The 17061-nt window shown below is 40.0% G+C and overlaps 1 protein-coding gene across 2 annotated transcripts in view; it reads left to right on the forward strand.

Moving 5' to 3' along the window:
• The window catches only part of TTC6 (tetratricopeptide repeat domain 6), a 125316-nt gene that overhangs the window by 107056 nt on the left and 1199 nt on the right, over positions 1-17061 (forward strand). For both annotated transcript variants that reach the window (XM_073349092.2, XM_078853363.1), the window contains 6 exons: positions 1228-1347; positions 6066-6139; positions 12078-12288; positions 14188-14340; positions 14557-14727; positions 15891-16116. In XM_073349092.2, coding sequence (XP_073205193.2) covers positions 1228-1347; positions 6066-6139; positions 12078-12288; positions 14188-14340; positions 14557-14727; positions 15891-16116 — 955 coding nt within the window. The remainder of the gene's footprint in view (positions 1-1227; positions 1348-6065; positions 6140-12077; positions 12289-14187; positions 14341-14556; positions 14728-15890; positions 16117-17061) is intronic.

Raw genomic sequence — 17061 nt, forward strand, 5'->3', positions numbered from 1 at the left:
CCAGTCCTTGAAGCCCATCCCAATAGGCGTCAGGAAGTGGCAGGAATAGTGGTGAGAGTGGAGCTGACCCATCAACTCATGTAGACTCTCAGGAGTTAGGGATGGAAAAGACCTTTTAGATTAATCCAATGTTTGCTTAGTCTAGTTTTAAATATCGCTAGCAGTAGGACTTCTCCTGGGAGACTATTGTGTCTGTGCCACTGTAGCATTTCTAGTGTAGATAAATCCTAAAGTACTAAAGGCCTACTTCTCATTTACACTATGGCCTCTTTACACCAATATGGCAGTGTAGAGAGGTCTTAGTGCAACCCACACACCTTCTGGGTGTGGTGTTCTGTCCCATCTTGTGGCACCCAGACCACTTAGAGATTAATGAGTCTGCTACAGCCTTAGCTAAGAGCCATGTGGCTTTCAGCTCATGTAGTAGAGGCTCATGCATTTAGCTTCCCAGGTTCATTCCTGCCCTTCAACAAGCGGGGTCTGCCTAATACTATCAGGAAGCCTTTCATGATATGAAGGCCTAAACTGTTCTAATTATCCCACATTAGTTATCACTTGACTTAAGGCATATACTTTATTTTCCATTTTAGGATTGGTGAGATACTGTCCAACTTTGATAAGTTTGTGAATTGATACCTGCATTTCCATTCCACTTATTCATGCCATTGGGCTCTCTACTGAGATTTAGTTAATAAAACTAAACTAATAAGACTTTCCAGTATAGTCTTAAATTAGGTTTTGAGACATTTAATTTTCAGAAGTTTCTTAACTTTATATTAAAAATGCTTGATGCATCTAAAGTGAAGTTAAAAAAATTAAAATAAAGTTTAAACACAAATATGGGAAACAGCAAATTAGATACAGAAAGAATAGCAGTTTTATCTCTAAACATAAATCGTTTGTAGCCTCAGTGCAGACTTAGTCTCTTTGCTATTGTGTTCTGCAGACAGGGGTGTATATATAAGTACAGAAAGGAATAGGCAACACTGTGAGAAGAAAATAACTGCTGTATTGTGTTCCTCTTTATCATTTAGGCCCTAGTCCTGCAAACATTTAAGCATGTGCTTAACTTTTAGCATCTTAGTAGTCACACTGAAATCAGTAGGACTACTCAGGTACTTAAAATAAGACATAAGTGTTTGCAGGATTGGAGCTTTAGATTGTAAACTTAAGTATCATTGTATGCTTCTCAGTAAAATTAAATATTTTTAATTTTTTTTTTTTTAGGCTTTGAAAGACTATGGAATTCTTCTTCTTCTTGAATTGACTAAGGAAATTGTCTTGACAGTGTTAATTAACCGTGCACTACTCTATGTGGAACTGGAAGACTACTCTAATGCATTAGAGGTATAAGATTCTCTTTATATACAAAATTTCACATTTCATGTTTATTTTATGACACATATCGCTGACTTGAAGAATAATGTGCAAATTTAGAGCAGGTCTACACTACAAAGTTAGGTCGGCTTAACTACATTGCTCAGGGCTGTGAAAAATTTCACGCCCTGTGCAATGTAATTAAGCCAGCCTAAATCCTGGTGTAGACACTTCTAGGTTGACAGAAGAATTCCTTCATCAATCTAGCTGCCATCTCTTGAAGAGGTGGATTTACTGCAGTGATGGAAGAACCCTTTCTGTCACTGTAGTTCAGTGTTACATTAGCATGGGCATAAATGACAGTTACACTCTTTTTGCTGCACCTTTACACTGCCAGAGTGGTGTAAAATGGCCACAGTGTAAACAACAAACAGAACCAAAATATGCAAGTTGTATATTAAGTTAAAAAGTGAAGGCCTGCCTCCACTGCCTTGCACCGTGAATAGTCATTTTCTGTTTTTGCAAGGTGAGTGTAAGCCAATGCCACAGGTGTAAGTGAATGGAGGATTCTGATTTGGTTTTGTTTTACATTCTCTTTGCAGAAGGTGAAATGATCACTCAAGGTTAAAGTTACAGGAGACTCAGGCCTTGAGTTTTTTTTTCTTCAGGTTTTCAGAAAAAGGATTGCAGTCTTGTCATTGATCCATAATCCAGACTCCCCTCTTATTCATTGGGCGTTCTGCCTGCAAAACAATAGCCGAACTGAGGTTTAAACATATTAAATAGTCTCATAGATACCGTTTTTCATTCTTAAAGTATAATTTCTCAAAAACCTTCAATTGTTATGACTTAAAGGAATACTTTTCTCAGTATTATTTGTGTTTTTATTTTGGATGGGTAACTTTAGGCTTTGAATTTTTTGTTCATGTGACAGGAATGATTTCAGCATGGGCACGCTACAAAATTGGGTAGTATATTTGTTTCAAAGATAGATATTCTATGTAGATGCAAGAATGATTTAACTGGGAATTAGTCCTGCTTCGAGCAGGGGGTTGGACTAGATGACCTTCTGGGGTCCCTTCCAACCCTGATATTCTATGATTCTATGAAGATGGATACCTTTGTGATGACCCAGAAATGTCCCACTAGAAATGCACAGGAAAAAGTCCTTCACACTTTGTAGACCTTGGATAGAAATAGCTGAAATAGAACAATTACTGTATAGGTCTCTGTCTTATGCTACTAAATGTAATTCATCAAAGAGGCTCAACGGAGAGACTCAGATGGTATATATTTTGATGTGTAGGGGCTCCTAAAAGGAGAATAGGGACTCATAGTAATGCGGTAGAAGCAACATGATCAGGAAAAAGTGTTAATTCCTGAATGAATTTTAGAGAAGAGTGATTTACAAAATGAGAGTTGAACATTAGAGACTCAAAATCCTAATGCATCCCGTGTAGCTAAATATTTTCACAAGATTATGTTTTTCCTACATGTAATTTAGAGAATCTGGTGTACAAATCAGTTTTGTTAGTGTGCTGCTGGGGGGAGCTTTCAGAGAACCCACATGTACTATGCCTGTTGTGTCAGGAGGTAGTCTTTTAGGGCTCAATCCTGGAAGATGTTTTCTGCCATGATCTAGCAAGAGAGCCGAGGTGGAAGAGGTAATATCTTTTGTTGGAGCAACTTCTGTTGGTGAAAGTGAAAGAGAAGCTTTCGAGCTACACAAATCTTTTCTTCAGGTCTGGGAAAGGTACTCAGAATGTCATAACTACACACATTGTGAACAGATTGTTTATCATAAGTAGTTAAAACTTATAAGAGACCAATCAAGGTGAAGTGGCCCATTAAAACCTCTGCAGTTATAGGACAAAAAGGGGGGAGGGGAAGTTAGTAGGTTACAGATTATTGTAATAAGCTATAAATCCAGTGTCTGTATTAAGACCGGTTTCAGAGTAACAGCCGTGTTAGTCTGTATTCGCAAAAAGAAAAGGAGTACTTGTGGCACCTTAGAGACTAACCAATTTATTTGAGCATAAGCTTTCGTGAGCTACAGCTCACTTCATCAGATGCATACTGTGGAAACTGCAGAAGACATTATATACACAGAGACCATGAAACAATACCTCTCTGTGTATATAATGTCTTCTGCAGTTTCCACAGTATGCATCTGATGAAGTGAGCTGTAGCTCACGAAAACTTATGCTCAAATAAATTGGTTAGTCTCTAAGGTGCCACAAGTGCTCCTTTTTCTTTTTGTATTAAGACCATGATTTTTAGTGTTTAGCAAAGTTATGAATTTAAGCTCACAGGCCTATCTTTTGAAGGTATTGTGCAGGTTTCCTTTGAGGATGAGGACTTCTAGATCAGATATGGAGTGATGTGTAGGCAAGGTAGGGGAGTGGTTTGAAGGCCAGAAGAGGGGGTTCAGGAAAGATTTATTTTAGGATGTGGTCTCCATAGAGTATGGGTTGTAATTGCTTAATGATACCCTACATGGGTTCCGGTGTGGGCTTGTACGTGACAGCTAGGGGTGTGTGGTTGGAGGTTTTTGGTTTTTTTGTTTTGTTTTTTTCCCCTGTATTGAGGCAGGTTCTCTTGGGGTATTTGAGTGGCCTGTTCCATGATGCAATCTACTTCTCTGGTGGAGTGTCCTTGTTCGGTGAAGGATATTTTAAATGTATTAAGGTGTGTATCCCAGACTCTTTTCTTGGAGCACAATCTGTGGTATGTCAGTGCCTGGCTGTAAATAACAACAGGTCTTTCAGTGTGTTTGGAGTGGTTACTGGATCTGTGAAGGTGAGTGTGGTGATCCAGCAATGCAGTTAAGCACTTGCGCAAAATTAGCAATGTGAGCAGTGCCATTGACTTCATTAGAACTATTTGTGTGCTTACAGCTAAACACGTTTAAGTGCTTGGGTAGTTTGGGCCAGAACGTCCAGCCCTGTTTAGAGTGGGCCTTTATTTTACAATATTTTAGTTACACAAGTAAAATAAAATTGTCACTACAAAAGAGAGGTTTTACTAACGTAGTAGCACATTTCTGTACATATGTGTATATCTCATTACAATGTCAGAACAATGTGATGATAGTCTCTTGAATACGAAATCTCTATAGATAGTGAGATATTTATTTTTTTCCATTTGAAGAGCTAGAAAATACCCTCTAAACCAGGGGTGGCCAACCTGTGGCTCCGGAGCCACATGTGGCTCTTCAGAAGTTAATACGCGGCTTCTTGTATCGGCACTGACTCTGGGGCTGGACCTACAGGTGCCAACTTTCCAATGGCCCAGGAGGTGCTCCCTGCTCAACCTCTGGCTCTGCCACAGGCCCTGCCCCCACTCCACCCCTTCCTGCCCCCTCCCCTGAGCCTGTAGTGCCCTCGCTCCTCCCCCTCAACCCAGAGGCCCCTGCATGCCACGAAACAGCTGATCAGGAGGTGTGGGGAGGGAGGGGGAGCAGCTGATCGGCGGGGCTGCCAGTGGCAAGGAAGCGCTGGGAGCAGGGCGGGGAGGAACTGATGGGGTGGGGGGGATGCTGACATATTACTGTGGCTCTTTGGCAACGTACATTGGTAAATTCTGGCTGATGAATCTTGCCCATATGCTCAGGGTTTAGCTGATCGCCATATTTGGGGTCGGGAAGGAATTTTCCTCCAGGGCAGATTGGAAGGCCCTGGAGGTTTTTCGCCTTCCTCTGTAGCATGGGGCACGGGTCACTTGCTGGAGGATTCTCTGCTCCTTGAGGTCTTCAAACTACAATTTGAGGACTTCAATAGCACAGATATAGGTGTGAGGTCTTTTTTAGGAGTGGTGGGTGAAATTCTGTGGCCTGCATTGTGCAGGAGGTCAGACTAGATGATCATAATGGTCCCTTCTGACCTAAATATCTATGAATCTATGAATCCTTCTCAGGCTCAGGCTGGCCACCCCAGTCTAAACTATTTTTCCATTGAGTGCATCAGTACAAGTGCTGTTTCAAAGCCAAACTGTTCCTGTAATTATATGTTGATGGGAGGTGCTGTAGACTGTATAAAGGCTACTTTCCCTTGCAAGGACTTAATCTACTTCCTTATTATAACGTTAAAAGGTGTTTTCTCCATATCAGAAACATCCAAACAGTGTTTTCCTTTTAAATCTTATATATCAAAAGCACACAGAGAAAGTATTCCAAATTTTAGTTAAAAGAAGAGTTAGAAATCCCTAAACTAGTGACTTATAATGGAAATATTGACACATCTTTAATTGGAATATTATGAACAGGAAACTCTCTAACCAAAGAATCACTCAGTTCAATCCTATCATTTATTTTTAAACTACTTGAGTTTACTTGTTTATAAATACTGTAGCAGAAGCAAATGAAAAAATGTTTTTATTATTAAAATGTTTTTATTACTGAATTTTATAACGAGATTGTGTATCAGAAAATAATATACCCTTAATATGTATGTTTAATTGCAATTATATAGGTGTTTCTATAAAAAATACTGGAAGTAATATTGCATCCAGCTCTGTAGGAAATACCTGGATGTCAAATATATTGTCTGACTAGAAAAACTATGTTCCCCCAAGAACCTGAGCATTAATTATGGAATGGAAAACAGTGCATTAACTCTCCAATTCTACTGAAAACATACTGTGTTCTTGTTTAGGTTTCATCCCCTTGTTGATATAAATTTGATTTGCTAAGGCCATGTTATTGAAGCAAAACAATACAAACATATATAATTGAGTATCTTTTTTTTCAGGACTTTAAAGAGGCTTCATTGTGTAATCCAAGTAATAGTGAGATCTATCAAGCTATTGGAATCTGCTACCACAGGTATGATATGTGGTTCGGTATGGCATAGGGTAGGAGAAGAGAAATAGAGGGGGAGCTGGATGATGTTCCAATGTATCTTTTAATAACTGTCCGAGTGAGGACTGGATAAGAGAAGAGGAAGAAGGGAAAGAAAAAAGAGAGATGAGTAGGTATTTGTCAGATTTGCCATTGATGTCCCAGTCTCACATGGGATCATTCATTACCTAGCAATAAGACGTTTATAGCAGCAGAGCGGGGGGAAAAGGTACAAGAGAAAAAGTAAAGCTAAGAGAACCAAGAGGGATGAAATAGAATGAAAGGTGGTGAGGAGGTAGAACAGACCCAGTAATGCCTGTAATTATGGCACCGTGTTAGTGTCTCCATAATTTTAGTAGTGACACAATTTCCATTTTAAGTCTATGCGCCTTCCTTTTTACAAAATCACCTCTGACTTTTTAACTTGAAATTTTTCATGTTTAGTCTCAGCTAGCAGAGATATATTCTGAAAAGTTCAAGTAAACCTATTAATCATTTTAAAAGTATATAATTTAGAGGCATTAGAGTATACACTTAAGTTATTCTATTTTATCATAGTGATAATCAGTAAGAATGGGAAGTCTCTACTTTTTAATGTGGAAAGGGTAGGTTATAGTATGATGTTGGTTGAACTATCTATTAATTTACTCTTATCTATTCTAGGGTTTTCTCTAGCACGCATCACTGTATTATATAAGGTTTCAGAGGAACAGCCGTGTTAGTCTGTATTCGCAAAAAGAAAAGGAGTACTTGTGGCACCTTAGAGACTAACCAATTTATTTGAGCATGAGCTTTCGTGAGCTACAGCTCACTTCATCAGATGTTTACCGTGGAAACTGCAGCAGACTTTATATACACACAGAAATCATGAAACAATACCTCCTCCCACCCCACTGTCCTGCTGGTAATAGCTTATCTAAAGTGATCAACAGGTGGGCCATTTCCAGCACAAATCCAGGTTTTCTCACCCTCCACCCCCCCACACAAATTCACTCTCCTGCTGCAGGAGAGTGAATTTGTGTGGGGGGGTGGAGGGTGAGAAAACCTGGATTTGTGCTGGAAATGGCCCACCTGTTGATCACTTTAGATAAGCTATTACCAGCAGGACAGTGGGGTGGGAGGAGGTATTGTTTCATGATTTCTGTGTGTATATAAAGTCTGCTGCAGTTTCCACGGTAAACATCTGATGAAGTGAGCTGTAGCTCACGAAAGCTCATGCTCAAATAAATTGGTTAGTCTCTAAGGTGCCACAAGTACTCCTTTTCTTTTTGTATTATATAAGTGCTGCTTAGGCCCTCTTTTGGTGGGCATATTTAAGATCTATCATCATGAGTCTTGCCTGGCTATGGCTGATTTGTGTTGCTCTGGTGATATAACTGGCTCCTTGATTCTCCTTGTATCGGGAGTTCTGGGAGGGCATAGAGCTGAAACAGTGGCACTGTGTTTTCTGGTGTACCCAGGTGCAGTGGGTGTGACTGGGATGTTCCTATGACTAAGAGATCCTCAGCTTCTAAAAGAGCTTCTCAGGGCCCATTATCAGCTAACGCAAATTAGAAGCTGTTCTAAATTGCATCTTGGTGCTGGTCCTATAACTCCAGAATCAGGGAGTCCCCGTCCCTTGAGCTTACGTGAGTGCTAAAAGGGCCAACTGAGAGATTGGCACTATGGTTTTAATACAGTTTTTTACTTTAAAAAAATTATTTAGATTTATAACAAAATCCTTGTCCTGAATCCTTGTAGTTGCATTTTAGCCATATCTGTTAGAGCTGTTTCTGTGTAGTAAAGAATTCCGTCTATGCTTCAGGTAGAACATGGACATCTAGTATATCTTTCAGTGTCTCCCTGGTAAAATGACTACACACTTTGGCACAATTTTGACCTCCATACATAAAAGAGCTTTTGACATAAATTAGAGTTCCATGCACAGATTGTTTGCAGATTTGATCCCTTTAAAATACATTAATTTATGTCACCATATGAGTACACATTTTTGTCATTTGCAGATAGGGTAAATGTTTTGTTTTCATCTGTCATTGTTAAAGGGCTAGCTGCACCTCTGTCTCTTTTCTGGTCTCTATCAGTGCACCTCCTCAGATATCAGGCCTCCTGCCTTTACCTGTCTTGGGGTGGAATTCAGCAGTTCTTCCACTCTTAGTCCAGACCCTGGGCTACAGTATCCTGTTTGTTTACAGTGCTTACCCAGCCGGTCCTACACATTTCAGGCTTATGCAATTCTTCCCTTCTGGAATCTGTGACCAAACAAACTTATTTTTTTTTGTGCAGTGGCAACAAAGCTTTTAAAGAATTTTTTTAAAATAACAAACACTCTACACACATGTCTGTCTTATCTAAAGACTTATCATCCCTATTGGTAACCTAGGCAGGCCTATCTTTTTCAGTGGGATCTTTTGAATAGGTTTGGTTCCCCTCCTTCTTCTTCCCTGAATAACTAGTGCCTTTTTCTTGAGAGAGTGACTCTTTTTATCCCTGCTCTTGTTCTTTTGTTCTTCTTTGATTGCAGGCCTTTTCCTGTCGTGATCAAAACCAGCTTTGTAGGTTTGCTGGAGACAGAGGCAGAATCATCGAAGCACTAATAGTTTTGTCATTGCCCCTTAACAACTCATGTATGTTTGCCAAGAGGTGGCATCTTGAGCCATTCTTTTCTTTCCTGCATGTTTTTCCAGACAGACTCCCATTGTGTTAAAACAATATAGTCATACAGAAAACCCATGTTCAAAAAAGATGAATTCAAAATGGAACAGGTGCAGAGAAGAGCTACTGGAATGATCAGGGGAATGGAGGACCTATCTTACGAGTGGAGACTGGAAGAGATTTCTTGTTTAGTCTAGCAAAAAAGTCTGAGATGGGATATGATTTATCTCTATAAATACGACGGTAGTGGGGCGAGCGGAGGAAGGAATACCAGGGTGGCAGAATACCAGGGTGGGAGAAGAGCTATTTAAGACAAAAGTCAATGTTGCCACAAGAAAATGGGTGTAAATTGGCCATGAACAAATTCAGGCTGGGTTGCCAGCAAAAAAGTTTGAAAACCACTGGTCTAGTCTCCTGTATACTATAATACTTTAGTCTAATTTTGGTTGCTGGATTTAGTGTGCAGGTGGTGTCGGTGGCCTGTGTTATACAGGAGGTCAGACTAGATGATATGATGGTCCCTTCTGGCCTTAAACTCTATGACTACAAAACACCCAATAACCAGGCCAACATACAGTATTTATAAATTATCACAGGGCAGCTCCAAACCCATCACATCATCCATACTAATAAGAAACACACAAGACATCAAATGCTGGTTTTGAGCAACAGCTCCAAAAGCTTGCTTTAAAGTTACTAATATTAATAAATTTGAATTGCCTCAAGGGGTGTCTGCACTTTGCTTTTTTGGCCTCAAATTTTCCCTGGTTGCTTACACTGTTTCACCTCTGGATTAGTAACAAGGGGAGGCCTAATGGAGCCAGAGCTCCAGGTGGCTACCAGTGTCTTAAGTGTTGTGTTGTCTAATCCTGCCCAGCGCAGGTCTGTGTGACATGGGGCTTTGAAACGTTAGCTGACACCAGAGCTTTGTCTATCCCAATGCTCCCACTATTGATGGCACCAGTGGAGCTGAAACTCTAGTGGCAACGCTGCAGAATGAATTTTAAGGAAATATTCCATAGAGTGGACAAGAGTTAAGGGTGAGGACAGTATAATCATTGAAACATCTTTTGTAATCATACCATGGAAAGTTTTCCTGTTTGGTTTGTATTTATTTCCCCTTTACTTTTTTTGTTCTTGGAACTTTGGGAATCATGACTTTGAAGTAGGCGGTAGTGGTTTCTGGTCATTTTCTTGTGGTTGCTAGGAGACAACATCCCTTAGGCAGCATATGTGACTCATAGACAACTCGTGCCTCTAGATAATACTGGGGGGACACAATCGAAAGGGGAGGACACGTGACTGCCCCACGTGTCTCTCTTCTGCCTGGTGACCCCCCGTCCTGTGCGCAGCCTGGGGCTGCCGTGCTTTACCTGCCCCACCAGAGTTTCCTGCAGGGGGCAGGGAAGGGAAGAGCTCTGTCCTTCTCCCACTGCGCCTCCCTCCCCTTCCATCTTCCCCCGGCACATTCAGCCTCTCTCTCTGGCAGCCGGCCCTGGAGAGCAGGATGGAGCCACTTCTCACGCAGCTGAAGCTGGCTACTCTGAGTCGCTGACTCTGTGCAGCGCGGCGGCTTCCTGAGCAAGAGCCTGGCTGGGATGGCAGCCCGCCCCACCAAGGCCCAGCTGCCGGGGACAGTGGCTGAGCAAGCTGGTGCCTCCCCACCCCCCAGCATGTTTCTGACTCGCTTGTCCCCTGTCCCTGGCAGCTGGGCCCAGGTGGGGAGCAGAGGGGGTGGGGACACTTCCCCAGCCAGGCTCTTTCTCAGGCAGCCGCCATACTGCACAGAGCAGTGATCTGGAGTTGCCGGCATGAAAAGTGGCTGGTCCCACCCCTTCCACTCTCCGCCCAGGCCCGGTTGCCAGGGTCAGAGGCTGAGTGTACTGGGGGTAGGTGCAGCAGGAGAACGGAGCCCCTCTTCCTCCCCCTTGGCAGGCCAAGCAGAAATCTGGGGGGGCCACTTGATCCCACATGTCCCCCCCCCCACATGTTGCCTATAGTATGACTGGTGCCAGATTTGGCAAAGCAATAGGCTTGTTATACACATGATTATAAAGTGACTTCGACAAATCATAGAAAAGGAAAAATCTCTAAGGGTCTATACATGTGGCTCTGTGCACTGAGTAAAGGTCCTCGTCTAGGCACAATAAATCAGATGTTTCAATCATAAACGTTACTGTTCTTAACTAAATAGGAAAGCATGCTTGAAGATTTTATTATTGAATGCTGAAGATCAAATTCTGTACTTTTGGATGTATATGTTCATAACAAGCATTTTGGTGGATCTCAGCCCAGGACAATTGCACAAAAATGTGTGTCACAGCCAGGAACTGAACCCAGTTCTCAAGTCCCAGTGCCTTAAATGCAATACTATCCTTCCTCTCTTTTTATTATTTGAGAGCTTTGTGCACACCCAGAGCTGTGCAGTCATATAACAAGACACAGCCCTTACCCCAAAGAGTTTACAGTATAGTTTAGAAATAGATCAAATAGTTCAGATATTTTTAATGCACTGGGAAATTGTATTTGTTGAGGTGGGGCAGACGTTATAGCTGAAAGTCTTTGCATAAAGTGTATTTGAAGGAGAAAAGGTAGTCTGAGGAACAAAATAAGTGGGAGTCTTAATGGGCATTGGATCAGGACTAAAAAGAGGGAGTCAGTTCCAAATTTTACAGGCTGTCATGAAAAAGAAGGGGCAGAGTTGAGACTGGGAGAAAGATGAAGAAAGGAATTGGTGAGAGTGAGTCTTGGAGGAGTGAAGAGAGTAAGATGAAACAGGAAGAAGAAGGTTTATGGTAGAAGTAAACTATGCTTGGTTGAAACGGCTGAGTCTGAACAGACTGGCACAAAGTGTGTTCGGTCTTGAAACTGGGCAGTGTGAATGGTTGAGCTGGAAATCTGAACCTGAACAAACCAAGCCAAGTTGGAATCTGCTGAGTGTAATCCTGGCTCCACTGAAGTCAACAGGAGTTTTGACATTGACTTTATTGGGGACAGGATTTCACCCTAAGTGTTTAAAAGTTCAGACTAACAGCATTGGCCTCTGTAATGATCAAGAAAAGGACTGTGCATGGAGAATTAATCACAGTCATATTTCTTTAACCATTGTCCCTGGTTGGGGAAGTGTGCACTGCCAGTGCTATCTGTTTAGTGGATGAAATGAGAACCTAAGTCTCTAGAGTTGTAAGTCTGGCACCTTTCATTAAAATGACTGATTTAAAAAAAAATAAAAAAACAAAACACTGACCATCAAGTGCATATTTATTTTTAGACTTGAGCAGTTGGAAGAAGCTGTCAATTCATTTACTCAAGTGCTTAAACTAGATCCCTTTTCTCTGGATGCCTATGTTGCAAGAGGAAATTCATACATGGAATATGGTAATGAAGCTGGCAATACCCTAGCACAGAAAGACTTCCTGAAAGCACTGCATCTTAACCCAAAGTATGTGAAAGCCAGAATTTGCTTAGGATACAATTTGCAGGTAATACACCAAAGATCATAGTCTGTAATATTGTGTGACAAAGAGAGGAGCATTATTTTTCATATATAAAATTTAGTCCATGCTCCATACATAGTAATACTGCAAACTAGTTAAACACTGTTCAGCCAGATAAAATAACTGTATCTTTAATGTATCCTTTGTTATTCTCTGTTTTCCCCCTACTCACTTTTTTTCTTTTCAACTAAAGGGATAGGCTGCAATTCCCTTTGACATTTGTCTGTGCTGCATCTTACTTGATTATTGGATTTACTCTTGAGTACCAATAGACTTGATCTCCTTAGTCAGCGCAGAGAGAAATAGAGCGTTATTGGTAATCATGCCTAGATACCTTGTATGGTATTGTAATCAATAACACTAGAGACTAGGCCGCTACATAAAAAGTGACTTAGATATTTTTGGTGAATCTTATGTAAAAGGATTAAGTCAATCCAAAACAAAATGTTAACATTTGTATTAAGCCCCTTCAAAAAGAGCTTATATATAATGAAATCTGAAAACCACTTAGCTATACCCCAAAAAGAACAATCCTGCATTAGCAAAGTCATGTATGAAATGACATATCATGTGTTTTCCTCCTCTCTAATTCCCATGATTTTACAACACTGTTATTGTGCTTTGTTGTTATACCCATTTGTCTGACAAAACTTTCCAACAAAGTTGTGAGTTAATTTTGTGCCTGTGTAAATGAGGGACTAATTTTATCAGCCTGCATCAGGCTTACTTGGATAGGCCTTGTGCAAATTTCCTCACACAGCTCTGCCAATATGTTTTAATTCTAATTAATGTTTTCACTGACCTTTATAAAGTACTAAGTGCTGAGTGTTATCATCAGTCTTAACAAGGAGCCTTCCTGCCATTGTTTTCAGTCATATAAGGAAGTCTCTTTCAACAACAAAGTGCTGGTTCTGCTGAATGAATCCAAATTGTGTGACTGTTTCTTGGAGAACCAAAGATTACCAAACTTATTTGTACTTGGTCAAAATTCAAATCCAGGTCTTCCAAGGTAGAATATTAGTGAATCCGTGAATCAGTCATCAGAACTTGAAGAAGTAGGGTCTAGCCATTTATTTCCCTCACATCTTTCTATTCTCCCTCACTCAACAGCTTATCCTGCCCCATGCATATTTCCATCCCCTTTTTGTCTAGCAACTCTTACTACTCCACAACCAGTGGGGCTGGGCCTACTTCCAGTCTGGGGATAAAATATCAGATCACTCGTCCATGGGCAGCTAAGACCTCAAATTTGGCTACATGACAATAAAACATAGCTGTCCCAATTTTAAGGTTATAGGCTCATATTCACAAGTAAATGAAAATGAGATATTGTTGCTGTCTAACAGAATTTCTGTGCTTTCTTCATATACTGTTTTGAACAATTATGCTGGTGTTTCTCATTTTTATTCTGTCGTATTTAGTGAGTGGCTCTCACTAGGTCTTACTTATTTAGTTTTGGATAGTGTGTAACCCAAGGATGATTGTTGTTGTTGTTTTAATATCTCCAGGGAGAGAGGGTCACACCAAGACAGTTTGATGTTATTGTGGGAAGGCAGGTGCATAGAGATGAGTCTTCACTTCATTACATTATCATACAGGGCCAGACATTTAAAACTTGAGGCCAGAAGCCGAGGTACAAGAGCAATTACGTGTGCAGTTCCTGCAAAGGTAGCATATAAATCAAGTAACTGCCCATGCAGTGGATGTGTGGATATCTAACTAGTTATTTGCATGCATCTTTTCCCAATTTGTGCACAAAATTAAATAACTGAATGTGGCAACATGGGGGCATGTGCAATTTTCCCACATGTATATAATTTTTGAAAATATGTCCATTGGTATGTGGTACATTTAATAATATTCATATGTTAAAACTCATTATAGGCCTTTGGAAAGTTTCAGAAAGCTTGGAATCAATTTACAGTTGCCATTGACATTGATCCAAAATGCCATATTGCCTATGACGGACGAGCTGTGGTCTGTCTTCAGATGGGTGATACTTTTGCTGCATTTCAAGATACAAACGCAGCACTAAAGGTAAATGTTTGGTTTTCAGTTGATTTATAAATATGAACCTGCTATTAGGCCACTGAATAATGCACATAAATTTGAAGAACTGTGTATGAATAATTGTAGGTTTAGATTAGGAGGTACTTTCTATTTTTATACATTTCCTTTAAAGAAAGAGTCTTGTTATTAATGTAGAAATGTGGAGTTTATTCAAATAAGAGTGCATATATTGTTACATTTCAGCTCACTACCAATGCTCAGCTGCTTACAAACCGGGGTGTCATTAACCAGTTTATGGGTCACTTAAACTGTGCTATGAAAGATTATCAGCAAGCAATTTCCATCAACCCTGGCTATGCTTTAGCCTATTTCAATGCAGCAAATATCTACTTTCATCACAGGCAATTTTCACAGGTAGGTCTTATGTTCTATTTTCATACCATTCTTAGAACACTTTTCCTTGACTAAGGAATAATGCTATTGATACAAATTAGTGTATAAATGTAAGCTTTTACTTGAATCTTCTTACAATTAATCATTTAGCTGTACTCTGATAGGGTATGAATTAATATATAGAAATGAGTAATACATAATACTACTATGTTCTACTACTGTCCATTTTATCTGACGATCTCAAAATGCTTTACAAATATTTATGAATAAAGACTCATAACAGGTGATTTTACAGATGGGGGCCAAAACCTTCAAAAATTCCTAAGTAATTTAGAAATCTAAATCTCCCTCACTTTCAATGAGACTTAGGCTACTGAATCAGCCAGGTGCTTCTGAAATTTTTGCCCTGGAGACTAAGGCAAAGAGAAGTCAAGTAATTGTCCTAGTTTACACAGTAATTCAGTGACAGAGTGAGAAGTAAAACCCAAATCTCCTGTCTCACAGGCCTATTCTTTAACTACTAAGCCAGGTTTTCTCTCTGTTGTAATACCCTCAGAGTCCTGAATCCCCAGTCCCTTCTGCAGAAATGCCCTGGGGAGGGCCTGAGGTAATCAAACACCAAAGTTCCCCTTGCATTTTCCTAGTAAGCTCTTTGGAGGCAAGGACCATTTCATACTCTCTGTACAGCCTCTAACATAGTGGAAATAGGGTTGCCACCTGTCTGGTTTTCACCTGGACAGTTTGGGTTTTGGCTTGTGTGTCCTAGATGCCATTTAACAAACCCCAATGTCCATTTTTTAAAAATCTGGGGTGAAAAAGGCGGAGCAGGAGTGGGTACTTGGGGGGAGAGATGGAGCAGAGCCAGGGCCTTGGGGGAAGAGGCGGGGTGGGGATTTGGGGAGTCCAGTTACCAGCCATTAGAAAGGTAGCAACCCTAAGTGGGAACCCAATCCTGATTGAAGCCTCTGGGTGTTACCATAGTACTACTAATAAATAATAATAAATCATTCTGTTGCAAAAGAGTGGCTGAATTCTTCTTCTCAAAGATCCTTGCAAAAATCTTGTCATTCTTGCATAAATCCTGTGGATTTCTGCTACCTTGATTATTAATGCAATATAAAAATATATACAGCATTTCAGAAGTTTACATGGTGCATAATATCTTCATTTTATATATTTCACAGGCCAATTCATACTATTCCAAGGCATTACAGCTTGACCCACGGAATGAATCTGCAGTCCTGAATCGAGCTATTACAAATACATTATTACAAAATATCGAAGAAGCAGAAGAAGATTTTGAGAAGGCAGTTTGTCTCTGCCCTTTCTCTGCAGCAGTGTACTTTAACAGGGCAAACCTCTATAGAACATTAAAGCAATATGAGCTAGCTGAGAAGGATATTTCAACAGGTACTTAGTTTCAGTTATAATAAGAACAACAAATTATTTTGGCTCTATTTCATAGTTCGGAAAGTATTAGCAACTATTTCCATTTATGTATTTAATATATTTATTTAAGTTCTTAACTTATATAGGAGAGGCTATGAGATTGAAAAGGGAGTTGTAATGAAAATGCCAGCTAAAAAATATTATTGTTTTTCTAATGAAAATTAACTAGAGAGCTGGGCAAATTTTTTTTTTCTGGACAAATAATTTTATTTGCCAAAAAATGCAGTTTTGGGTCAACAGAAACTATTTGTGAATTTGAGTCGAATTTGACTGTGTGTGTAGCGGGGGGGAGGAGTTAGTAATTTTTTTTTTATTTTTTACTTTTTTTTGGATGGGGGAGATGGTGGTTTTGGTTTAAAAAAACATCTATTATGGATTCACCCACAATGATTTTTTTTGAGAGGGGGAGAAGGGTTCAGTTCAGCCATGAAAACCAAAAAATTCAATTATCTGTTTATTTCCAATTACTGATTAGAAGTAAATGTGTCATATGTAATATGTACCGTAGCAGCTGAACTCTGAGCCAGATTTTCAAAGAAAGTTGTAGCAGAAAGATGTGCATTCATGCTACCCTCACAAACCCTGAGGGCATCTGAGTTCATTACCTACTCAGTCACTACTGCTTTAGCCAATTACAGATAAAGATTTTTTTTAAATTAATTTTATAATGTATACATAGAGCTAAGTTTCACAAATACCACATTTGTGTGTGCAAACCAGCCAAGTGCATCCCTATTTGCTACCCATCTTCAACCACCCCAGATTCAATTCCTGTCTTTCCATCTCAGCTACCAAATCCATGGTCAGGCTGTCTGAATGTTCCTAAGATGAAGTTACTTCATTGGATTTTGATAGCAAAGTCCTTGAGTCAAAGCCCTATACAAACTAGAGTACCACTGTTATACT

Source organism: Lepidochelys kempii, chromosome 6 (assembly GCF_965140285.1).
Source record: "Lepidochelys kempii isolate rLepKem1 chromosome 6, rLepKem1.hap1, whole genome shotgun sequence".
NCBI classification, from domain to species: domain Eukaryota; kingdom Metazoa; phylum Chordata; order Testudines; family Cheloniidae; genus Lepidochelys; species Lepidochelys kempii.